This window comes from Budorcas taxicolor, chromosome 14, assembly GCF_023091745.1.
Source record: "Budorcas taxicolor isolate Tak-1 chromosome 14, Takin1.1, whole genome shotgun sequence".
Lineage (NCBI taxonomy): Eukaryota > Metazoa > Chordata > Mammalia > Artiodactyla > Bovidae > Budorcas > Budorcas taxicolor.
In genome coordinates, this window is record NC_068923.1 from 65111231 (window position 1) to 65124445 (window position 13215).

General features: G+C 36.8%; 1 protein-coding gene across 1 annotated transcript in view; it reads left to right on the forward strand.

Moving 5' to 3' along the window:
* CSMD3 (CUB and Sushi multiple domains 3) overlaps window positions 1–13215 on the forward strand; it is a 1391498-nt gene that overhangs the window by 1033262 nt on the left and 345021 nt on the right. The window contains exon 23 of the mRNA XM_052651435.1: window positions 6033–6202. Within this exon, the coding sequence (XP_052507395.1) occupies window positions 6033–6202 (170 nt within the window). The remainder of the gene's footprint in view (window positions 1–6032; window positions 6203–13215) is intronic.

Genomic DNA, 13215 nt, shown 5'->3' on the forward strand with positions numbered 1-13215 from the left:
AAAAAAAAAATCAAACAAGTTAGGAATACATCATTTCAAGGCTTCAAAAAAAAAAAAAATCGCCATGTGTATAGTGAGTCAGAGTGTCATCTGCACCTGTGAAGGGAGTCTTATAAATCAAAGGAGTACCAACATCGGGATCTCAGGAAAGGAGACATTTAATATTTGTTTTTAACATGGGTATTCTTTACTTCTGGTCAGTGTAACTTATTTTTTTAATTATTGAAGCAGATGTGCGATATATTTTTGGTAAACTACAAACAGGCTGTTTTAATTGGCATAAAATTCAAGTTAAATCATGAATTAGCTGGAATGATTTCCCTATACTTCAATATGTAAAAATGTCTTCCATTAGAACCAACTGAAATATTGAAATATGACCAAAGCAGGTTATTTTTCATATAAAAGGAAACTCTCCTTTAAATTCTATACTAAAAACCAATGTTTATATTAGAAGTCACTTAATACCTATTCTGTCTAGTCAAGGCTATGGTTTTTCCAGTGGTCATGTATGGATGTGAGAGTTGGACTGTAAAGAAAGCTGAGTGCCAAAGAATTGATGCTTTTGAACTGTGGTGTTGGAGAAGACTCTTGAGAGTCCCTTGGACTGCAAGGAGATCCAACCAACCCATTCTGAAGGAGATCAGCCCTGGGATTTCTTTGGAGGGAATGATGCTAAAGCTGAAACTCCAATACTTTGGCCACCTCATGCAAAGAGCTGACTCATTGGAAAAGACTCTGATGCTGGGAGGGATGGGGGCAGGAGGAGAAGGGGACGACCGAGGATGAGATGGCTGGATGGCGTCACTGACTCAATGGACATGAGTCTGAGTGAACTCTGGGAGTTGGTGATGGACAGGGAGGCCTGGCGTGCTGCAATTCATGGGGTCTCAGAGAGTCAGACATGACTGAGCGACTGAACTGAATTGAACCGTGATATGTTCAGTTAACATAATTTTAATATCATAAATAATTCTCCAAAATTAAGAAGAGACTGTTAGTTTTCACACCTAAATGCCTTTCTATCACACTGGGGCAATATATATATATCATAAACTATTTTTCTTTATATACAGCATGATGCCACCATTATACTTATACATAAAATATTCATATTGATAGCTTTAATTTACTGAGTTCTTGTGCCCGACTCTTTGTGACCCATGGACTCTAGCCACCGTAGATTCTTCCATCCCTTGAATTCTCCAGACAAGAACCCTAGAGTGGATGCCCATCCCCTACTCCAGCATGTCTTCCCAACCCAGGGATCAAATCTGGGTCTTCTTCATTGCAGGCAGATTCTGGTCTGAGCCACCAGGGAAGACCTTGTATGCCAGTTCTCTGCTAAATGCTCTACATGTATTATTTACATATAATAACACACACACAAACATCCCTTGAAGAGGGTATTATTATTTCCACTGTAATAAAAACAGTTTTGAGGCTTATAGAGAAAAATAACTTGAAAAACCGTATAGATAAAAGATAGAGCTTAATTTTAAAACTAACCTCTGAATATCAAAGCTTTGGCTATAAATGAGTGGTTCAGTATTTTGCAAGCTGTTATATTTTCAGACCTCCATGATTCTATAGAATCATAACATAACATAATTTAAAGCAGTCTGCATTCCCTAATAAATAATCTAACTAATAAACATATATGTATATTCTGGATCTTCTGTATTATCTGAGAACATTTATCATACCCCATGAGCATGCCTAGATTCCAATAAGCTAGTGAGGAGGAAAGCAGGCAAACTTAAAATAGAAATGATCAGGGACAAGGCAAGGATGTCCACTCTTGCCACTTTTATTAAACATAGTTTTGGAAGTCCTAACCATAATAATCAGAGAGGAAAAAGAAATAAAAGGAATCCAAATTGGAAAATAAGAAGTAAAGCCGTTGTTGTTTGCAGATGGCATGATACAGTATATAGAAAATCCTTAAGATGCTACCAGAACATTACTAGAGCTTATCAATGAATCTGGTAAAGTTGCAACATGCAAAATTAATACATAGGAATTTCTTGCATTGCTATACACTAACAATCAGCATCAAAAATAATAAAATACCTAGAAATAAAACTATGTAAGGAAACAAAAGACCTGTACTCAGGAAACTATAAGATACTGATGAAAGAAATCAGAGCTGACACAAACAGATGGAAGGGTATACCGTGTTCTTGAACTGGAATAATTAGTACTGTCAAAATGACCATACCATCCACGGCAATCCATAGATTCAGTGCAATCCCTATCAAGATAACAACGGCATTTTTTGCAGAATTAGAACAAAAAATGTTCACAATTTGTTTGGAAGCACAAGAGACCCAAGTAGCCAAAGCAATCTTGAGAAAGAAAAACAGAGGTGGGGGAATCAGGCTCCCTGATTTCAGAATGTACTACAAGGTGGCAATAATTAAACAGCATGGTACTGGCACAAAAACAGAAATATAGATCAATGGAACAGAGCAAAAAGTCCATAGACAAACTCAAGCTCCTCTGATCACGTAAACTTTGACAAAGAATGAAAGAATATACAATTAAGAAAAGTCATTTCAATAAGTGATGCTGGGAAAGCTGACCACTACATGTATAAAATAAAGCAAAAATGAAATTAGAACACTCCCTAACACCATACACAAAAGTAAACTCAAAATGGATTAAAGCCTTAAATGTAAGACTGGAGATAAAACTCTTAGAGGAAAATACAGACAGAACACTCTCTGGCATAAATCACAGGAAGATCTTTTTCAATCCTCCTCCTAGAGTAGTGAAAATAAAAATATATAAATAAACAAATGTGACCTAATTAAGCTTAAAAGCTTTTGTACAGCAAGTTCAGTTCAGTTCAGTCACTCAGTCATGTCCGACTCTTTGCAACCCCATGAATCGCAGCACGCCAGGCCTCCCAGTCTATCACCATATCCTGAAGTTCACTCAAACTCATGTCCATCAAGTTGGTAGCAAAGGAAACCTTAAATAAAACAAAACAACCCAAAGATGATATAAAACATTTGCAAAGGAGGTGACCAACAAAGGATTAATCTTCAAAATACACAAACAGCTCATTCAGCTCAATATCAAAACAAACCAATCAGAAAATGGGTGGGAGATCTAAATATGCATTTCTCCAAGAAGACATGCAAATGACCAAAAAGCGCATGAAAAGATGCCCAACATCACTAATCATCAGTGAAATGCAATACAAAACTACAATGAGATATTGCCTCACACTAGTTAGAATGACCATCATCAAAAAATCTGCAAACAATAAATGCTGGAGAAGTGTGGAGAAAAGAGAACCCTCCTACAATGTTGGTGGGACATTGGTACAACTATTGTTGGTACAACTATTATGAAGAACACTATGGAGGTTCCTTAACAAACTAAATGTAGAGCTACCATATGATCCTGTAATCCCACTCCTAGGCAGATATCTCAAGAAATCCATAATTTGAAAAGATACATGCACCCCAGTGTTCATTGCAGCACTATTTGCAATAGCCAAGACTTGGAAAGAACCTAAGTGTCTATCAGCGGATGAATGGATAGAGAAAATATGATACATACATACAATGGAATGTCACTCAGCCATAAAAAGTAAAGAAATAATGCCACTTGCAGCAACATGGGTAGACCTAGAGATTATCATACTGAGTAAAGTAATCAGAGAAATGATATAGCTTATATGTGGAATCTAAAAAAAAATGATATGGATAACTTATTTGCAAAATAGAAATAGAGTCACAGATGTAAAAAATAAATTTATGATTACTGGGGGGAAAGTGAAGTTGAAGTGTAGTGAAAGTCACTCAAGTTTGTCTGACTCTTTGCAACCCCATGGACTATACAGTCCATGGAATTCTCCAGGCCAGAATACTTGAGTGGGTAGCCATTCCCTTCTGTAAGGGATCTTCCCGACCCAGGGTTTGAACCCAGATCTCCCGCGTTGCAGGCAGATTCTTTACCAGCTGAGACACAAGGGAAGCCCACTGAGGGTAAAAGAGGGTATAAATTAGGAGACTGAGATTAACATATACATACTACTAACTGTTTGCAGTGCAGAAGATGCAGGGGTCACAGGTTCAATCCCTAGGTCAGGAAGATCCCCTGGGGAAGGAAATGGCAACTCACTCCAGTATTCTTTCTGAGAAAATCCCATGGAGAGAGGAGCCTGGCAGGCTACAGTCCATAGGATCGCAGAGTCAGACATGCCTGAGTGACAGTACAGCACAGCAGAATGGGAAAATAATCTAAAACAGAGTGTGTGTGTGTATATATATATGACTCACTTTGCTGTACAGCAGAAATTAACACAACATTTTAAGTCAAGTATACTCCAGTAAATTTTTTTTTTAATGAAATAGAAATGATTTTTTCCCACTAAGTGAAAGATGTATTATGTTATGGTGTCCTATACTGATGAGTTTCTCAGTAATTCAGATGATAAGCGGTGAGGGCAAATTGAATTATTACACAGCACGATCCTTTGGTTGGTAAGATCCCCTAGAGAAGGGAATAGCAATCCACTCTTGTATTCTTGCCTGGAGAATTCTGTGGACAGAGGAGCCTGACAGGCTACAGTCCATGGGGTCGCAGAATTGGACATGACTGAGCAACTAACACTTCACTTTTCATAGTATAATTAAAAGCATAGCAATCTCTACAATTTTGTGCTCTATCAGCTGGTTCCATATTCATGTTGTGAAGGACAATTTAGTTTCAAGGAAACAAAATCTTCTGCTACATAAAGTATATACTTTAAATCAATATTGGGAGTCTATGAAGTTTTTTGTTTTTCTTTTACCTTAAAAGTACCTTGAAGGAGCTTTACTAGGTGACATGTCATGTGACTAGTTGATTGTTAGCATCACATCACTAGTTTTATTATTTTTCTCTGTGTTGATGTTATACTGACTACTCCCTCTTGATCATTTTCAGTCCCTCATTAGCCTTTTTCTTCTGCCAGATTATTGTTAATGTTTTAGCATTTAAAAAGTAAAGCAATTCATCATCTTTCACCTTGTTGTGTATTTGTTGTATACTTCCTATGACTCTTCCCATGAATCATTAATTTAAAAATCTTATTTCTAAAAAGTAATAACCTTGAATAATATGACTCTCCCTGGCCTATGAAATGGTAATATGAAGCAAGTTATTAGATAAGATAGAAAGCTGAGTTCATTGAATTTCTGATACCTAAAGAGCATGTTTGGGAATTATAAAGACTCATTTGATTTTGCAGTATTACTACAATCTTTTTAAAGTAATATATTAAAATTAAATTTAAAAAAATGAGAAATTCATAGTTCTCTTTAAGTGGTTAGACACTAAAATTTCGCTAAGTTAGTCCTGGAGAGTTAGCAGTATTGTGTGCTGATTAGAGAGTACCTTAATCCATTCTATCTTTGAAACTAGGAAAATTGATAGAATTTCCAAAGATGCCCAAACCTCTGCCATTATTGATTGGTTTGTGGGTTTTATCTATTATATTCATTTTCAAAGACACTGTAGACTTTATTCTACTTTCTGTTACTGAAGTTCTTGAATCATACAGTTACTGACTAGTGGGAGGAAGAAGGGGCAAGTTCAAAAAAAGGTAAAAATGAAAAGATTAAGAATCATTCTAAAAACCTGATTTCTTTACTTTTTTAAAATTTAAAGTAAATAGATTTTAAAATAGCAAATTAGTTAGAGATCTACAAACTTAAAATGCATCCTGCAAATATCTTGTTCTCATTCTTTTTCCATGCTGTCCCTTCATCCAAGGCTGGAAAATACTGAAACTATTGTGTATTTCTATTTATGTACAAGTGTTCTCTACATGGGCAGTAGTTTAGTAGTTCCTTCTTCCCATCTATTGTTTGAGAGGGAATCAGTCATCTTCAACACAGAACCATTCTGTACATTTTGTTCATGTTAGACTCTAGTTAAAGTAAAATACATCTACACTTACATACTTTACATTACTTTAAATGATAATGCTTTCTATTAAACTGTGTTTTTTCAATATTCTGTTTTACCTGCAGCTGAATGTGGTGCATCTGCAACAAATAATGAAGGCATTTTGCTCTCTCCAAATTATCCACTGAACTATGAAAACAACCATGAATGCATTTATAGTATTCAGGTTCAAGCAGGAAAGGGAATCAATATTTCAGCCAGAACATTTCATTTAGCACAAGGAGATGTTCTTAAGGTAAGTGAACTCAGAATATTTATATTTTGATCATTTTAATCATTAAGTATTCATTAATGTGTGTATATAATCGACCATAAACTTATTCTGCCATTCATAGGTTTAAATTACACATTATTTATCTATGAAACATAATCAACCCATAAATGGTCATTTATTTATTTTTATTTTGATGTTTTTTAAGTAACTTATTTAACTCTGTTGATACAAGGAAAACTCTATGCATTTATGACTATGGAAATTTTATAATTTATGAATAAATAAAACTAACAATATCTATAAATTATTTAAGAAAAATATACTCTGTCAATAATAAACATTGAAGTAATTTTTTAAAATTTATTTTAAAATTTTGAAATGATCACATTTAAAGATATAAATAAGGAGAATTTCCTGGTGGTCCAGTGGTTAGGACTTGGTACATTAATTGCTGTGGCCCCAGATTCTGTCTCTGACCAGGTAACTAAAATCCTATAGACTGCAAGGTGTGGCCAAAAATTTGTTTGAAAATGATACAGTAAATATATATTTTAACATTTATTGATCCATGTTTTGCAAATTAAATATTTTGATAAATATAGTTGATATTCATTATTGGAATAATGGTAAACACTTCTATAAAATCACATATAAATATTTTTAAAATGATCACATATATTTTTCTCATTATCAAAATGTCCTTAATCCAGCTAAGAAATTTAAGATATTCTATTTTCACTAATCTTGAAAAAAAAAATTGTGATATCCCAGATTGGTGTTGGGGATTTTTATTAAAGTGGTGATTTTAACATTATAAGTTATGTCCTTTTAAAAAGAATATTAATTTGGCAATAATTGTTGGTTGTCTAGCACAAACAGTTCTGTATGCTTGCAGCATTTGTGTAGGTATGGGAAAGATTTCCTTCAGTACACCTGGATGTACGCAATTTTATTATTAAAGCCATTATTGGTTTTTGTGCTTTTGCCCTATAGGCAACAAAACTTCACTTTGTATATAATATCTTCAATTTCTAGCTCATTTTTTGGGTTTTCCTGTTAAAAATAAATTTATTTGCTAAATTGGAGTCAAATTGAGATTAATGGAAACCTTGTACTTAGAAGTAAGCCAGTGCTTTTTCTTTTCTTTTCTTCCTGGCTAACTATGGGGGAAAAAAAAATGTAACAAGACATAGATCAGAAGTATGAGTGTAGCTACTAATCTGTATCACATAAGTAACAATAATAAACGTGCATTTATAAGTTAAAAGTCACGAAATGCTTCCCCCTGTCTACCACCATGCTTCCTAAAATATTTTTCTCCTCTCAATGTTGCTTGAAATTTATATATTAATTTTCCATACTAAATAATGTTTATTACTTGGAAAATCCATTTGGAATAATTGGTGATACCTGTTAAAAAAATAGTCCTATATGTTTCTCAGAATGCTTTCTGATTAATGTCTTATCGTTTGGAATAAGGTCATATGCATTTGTTATGTGTGTTACCTTGAGGAAGAATGGAATTCAGTAATGAGTGACAGTGTGAGGGGATTTGATGGTGAGAGACAAAGGAAGGCAGGAAAACTCAATTTCAAGCTCTGTAGTGGATTTCATTAAATAGTGATTTTTCTTTCATGAGTGAAAGAATAAAAGTATATAGTCCCATATTTTTTTAAATTTTTATCTTTCTTAGAATAAATATGTTTTCCAAACTTGAAAAGTTTATTTACTAAATATTAACCTGAAAGCATAACAATTCAATCATCCTCCGTATAATAGTCTAACGTGGGATTTATTCTAAATTATTATTTTAAAATAACTTTGGTAAGTCACTCTATAGAGACCGTTGGGGATGGGCTTTTAAACACTGTTGGTCTTCATGGTCTCTCCACCAGTATAAAATGTAAAATGCCTATATGTTATTCTTCTCAATAATCCCAAGAACAACTATCAGTTTAAAGATACCTATTGACACAGGCACAGTTAGGCATGCATAGGTACACAGTGTACTTTGCAGTGGGCAAATGATTAATTCTCAGAGATTGGTAAAGCCAGAGTCCTCTCAGGATGGAAGGTAATTTGCCTAACTGTAAACTAACGCAACATTCAGAAAACTAGGATCATGGCATCCAGTCCCATCCCTTTGTCAGGTGAGGGTATAATTTCCTCAGTTCTGTATTGTCACAACAAAAATTTGAAGCGATGGACAAGCATTACAGCCTTCAGACAGACCTTGGACAGACAGACTGTGTCACAGCTCTTGGACAGATCCGTGTTACATATCCATGTTACAGTTCAGTTTTATTTAGAAAATAAAGGAAAATATATCCTTGAGGCATGAGGGCATGCCGACCCAAAAGACGTGAAGAGTAGAGAGAGATCTAAGAGACAGAGAGAGAGCAAGAGAAAGACAGAGAGACACAGAGAGAGACAGAGAGAGAGAGAGAGAGTGAGAGAGAGTGAGAGAGCAAGAGAAAGACAGACAGTGAGAGAGAGACAGAGAGAGTGAGAGACAGAGAGAGAGACAGAGAGTGAGAAAGAGACAGAGAGAGGGAGAGAGACCTGGCCCTTTGGCTCCTCTTTTTATATATATTTTCTCCCCCACCCACCAGGCCTGCCCTATGTAAATTGGGCTAGCCAGGAGTGCTGTTTGTTCTACCTGAGGTCCTCACTCCGGTCCTCAGACTTTCCTTTCTATTTTTTGCGGGCTTTTCCCTTCCTTGTCTTTTAGCCACCACCATTCCAGACTCCTTTTTCCTATTCTAACCACCTAACAACTTCATGACAAATAGATGGGGAAACAGTGGAAACAGTGACAGACTTTATTTTCTTGGGCTCCAAAATCACTGCAGATGATGACTGCAGCCATGAAATGAAAAGATGTTTGCTCCTTGGAAGAAAAACTATGACCAACCTAGACAGCACATTAAAAACCAGAGATATTACCTTACCGACAAAGGCCCTTCTAGTCAAAGCTATGGTTTTTTTCAGTAGTCATGTATTAATGTGAAACCTGGACCATAAAGAAATCTGGACCATATGCTGAAGAACTGATGATTTTGAAGTGTGTTGTTGGAGAAGACTGTTGAGAGTCCCTTAGACTGCAAGAAGATCCAACCAGTCCATCCTAAAGGAGATCAGTCCTGGGTGTTCGTTGGAAGGACTGATGTTGAAGCTGAAACTCTGATACTTTGGCCACCTGATGCAAAGAACTGACACCTTAGAAAAGACCCTATTGCTGGGAAAGATTGAGGGCAGGAGGATAAGGGACAAGAGAGGAAGAGATGGTTAGATGGCATTACCGACTCGATGGACATGAGTTTTAGGAAGATCTGGGAGTTAGTGATGGCCAGGGAAGCCTGGTGTGCTGCAGTCCATGGGGTCACAAAGAATCAGACATGACTGAGAGACTGAGCTGAACTGAACTGAATCCATCAGAGGCCATCTTCATCCACAGGACTTTCCAGTATTAAACTTAGTAATCACTTCTTTTGCTCCATTCCAACTAGGACATAGGAAGAAATAAGAAAAACAATTAGCCTATTACTGAACCTTTTATCCCTTGACTGAGAGCAAAGAACAAAACAAATAATAAATGAAGTATGTATTTTAATCTATATCTGTACACACACACACACACACACAACTTTCCTTTCTGAGAACCCGTCATCTAGGCTGATTCTCATTTACTCACTCACCCACTCTCTCTCTCCCTCCTCCTTCTTATAAACACCTTAGTTATCTGAATATTTATTGGAAGGACTGATGCTGAATCTGAAACTCCAATACTTTGGCCACCTGATGCAAAGAGCTGACTCATTTGAAAAGACCCTGATGCTGGGAAAGATTGAGGGCAGGAGGAGAAGGGGACGACAGAGGATGAGATGGATGGATGGCATCACTGACTCAATGTACATGGGTTTGGGTGAACTCCAGGAGTTGGTGATAGACAGGGAGGCCTGGCATTCTGAGGTTCATGGAGTCACAAAGAGTTGGACACGACTGAGCGACTAAACTGAACTGATCTGTAACCAAACTAGTTAAGTTTCAGTAGATCTAGGGAAAATTGGTTTAGTTCATCTCCACCTGGGATTAAGGCCTTTTATAAAGCTCTCCAGATTTTGTGATGACCAGCAAGTTTGGGAATTATGAATATATCTTTGTTTGGTTATAGTACCTTCAGCAGGCAAGAATATTGAACTTCCCAATCCATCACTCAAACTATATAGCTTAATTAATTATTTTAATTAACATTTTTAGGTGGTGTTTATCATATGCAGGCTTTAAACAGTCAATAGTAAGTTGCTCTGCTTGTCAGCTGAATAGGACAAAAATTGAATACTAATCAGAACTACTATTTATGTTTTTGTTATCGCTGTATTTGTTTTTATTTTCAGAAAAAAGCTAAGCATTATGTTTAGATAAAGGAATGTAGCAGGGGGACAAAAGACAATCTCTTACTATAGTTGGCATTGTGAAGTTTAAAGACTAATTTCTTATGTAGAAATAGAAAGTGAAATTGAAAGTTGTCTCTGACTCTTTGTGACCCCATAGACTATACAGCCCATGGAATTCTTTGGGCCAGAATACTGGAGTGGGTAGCCTATCCCTTCTCCAGAAGATCTTCCCAACCCAATAATCAAACCAGGGTCTACTGCATTGCAGGCAGATTCTTTACAAGCTGAGCTACCAGGGAAAATGTCTGTATTTGACAACCAGATCACAGAGTGTTATTATTAGGCCTCATAAAACCCTTCATTTTTTCTCATACTGAAGATCACGGAACTAAAATGGGGTGTGACATGCCAGTCAGCTTTGAGGGTAGAGTTGGGACTTCAACAGAACCACAAAGCTAAGGCTCCTGAAAACCTGACCCTTCATTTCACTCCCAACTCCCTCACTGAAGCACACTAGCTCTTATAATTGACTACACATTATATAACTGTTGTAAAGATATATAAAGATCTGAGTACAAACAAATGTTCTCTTTTGTTACATATTGTCTTTGGAGCGAACATTGTAGATTTGAAATATTTTGAAAAAATTATTTTTTTCTTTTTCAAAATTTGAGATCTAACTCAACTCATTACAAAAATTATATAAATTCTTAATCAACCTATAAAACAAATGGCCAAATTGAAAATTCTAGTGTCCATGAGCAGGAATAATTTGAAGGTTTGAATAATTATGCTCATGTACACATGTAATTTCTCTCTTTTGATGTTACTTTTTTTGTTCTTGGGTTCAGATAACACCTTATTTTCTAATTCATTAGAGTAATGAGTGGGAATATACTTTCTAATACATTTCTTATGACATTAGCAACAACAACAGCTTTGAGTGTCCATAAGCAGATAATCACAATGGTGTGATCACTCACCTAGAGCCAGACATCCTGGAATGTGAAGTCAAGTGGACCTTAGGAAGCATCACTACGAACAAAGCTAGTGGAGGTGATGGAATTCCAGTTGAGCTATTTCTAATCCTGAAAGATGATGCTGTGAAAGTGATGCACTCAATATGCCAGCAAATTTAGAAAACTCAGCACTGGCCACTGGACTGGAAAGTGTCATTTTTCATTCCACTCCCAAAGAAAGGCAATGCCAAAGAATGCGCAAACTACCATACAGTTGCACTCATCTCACATGCTAACATGCTCACGTACTCAAAATTCTCCAAGCCAGGCTTCAGCAATACGTGAACTTTGAACTTCCAGATGTGCAAGCTGGACTTAGAAAAGGCAGTGAAACCAGAAATCAAATTGCCAACATCTGTTTGGTCATTGAAAAAGCAAGGGAATTCCAGAAAATATATATATTTCTGCTTTATTGACCTTTCCAAAGCCTCTGACTGTGTGGATCACCACCAACTGTGGAAAATTCTGAAAGAGATGGGAATACCAGACCACCTGACCTGCCTCTTGAGAAACCTGTATGCAGGTCAGGAAGCAACAGTTAGAGCTGGACATGGAACAACAGACTGGTTCCAAATAGGAAAAGGAGTGCGTCAAGGCTGTACATTGTCACCTTGCTTATTTAACTTATATGCAGAGTTCATCATGAGAAACGCTGGGCTGGAGGAAGCACAAGCTGGAATCAAGATTGCTGGGAGAAATATCAATAACCTCAGATATGCAGATGACACCACCCTTATGGCAGAAAGTGAAGAAGAGCTAAAGAGCCTCTTGAAAGTGAAAGTGGAGAGTGAAAAAGTCAACTTAAAGCTCAACATTCAGAAAACTAAGATCATGGCATCTGGTCCCATCACTTCATGGCAAATAGATGGGGATACAGTGGAAACAGTGACAGACTTTATATTTTGGGCTCCAAAATCACTGCAGATGGTGAATGTAGCCATTTAATTAAAAGACGCTTGTTCTTTGGGAGGAAAGTTACAACCAACCTAGACAGCATATTAAAAAGCTGTACGTTACTTTGCCAACAAAGGTCCGTCTAGTCAAGGCTATGGTTTTTCCAGTGATCATGTATGGATGTGAGAGTTGGACTGTGAAGAAAGCTGAGCGCCGAAGAATTGGTGCTTTTGAACTGTAGTGTTGGAGAAGACTCTTGAAAGTCCCTTGGACTGCAAGGAGATCCAAGCAGTCCATCCTAAAAGAGATCAGTCCTGGGTGTTCACTGGAAGGACTGATGCTGAAGCTGAAACTCCAGTACTTTGGCCACCTGATGCAAAGAACGGATTCCTTGGAAAAAACCCTGATGCTGGGAAAGATTGAAAGCGGGATGAGAAGGGGACGACTGAGGATGAGATGGCTGGATGGCATCATCGACTCAATGGACATGAGTTTGAGTAAACTCTGGTTAGTTGGTGATAGACAGGGAAGCCTGGGGTGCTGTAGTCCATGGGATCTCAAAGTGTTGGACAGGACTGAGCAACTGAACTGAACTGAACTGACTGAAGCAGTTCATAACATAGGGTTTGACCTTTTAGAAATGGGATGGTCTGTACAAATGTCAAACCCTGATTCATTACAAAAGGTTTGATAATTGAAACATGACAATATTCAAGTTCTCATC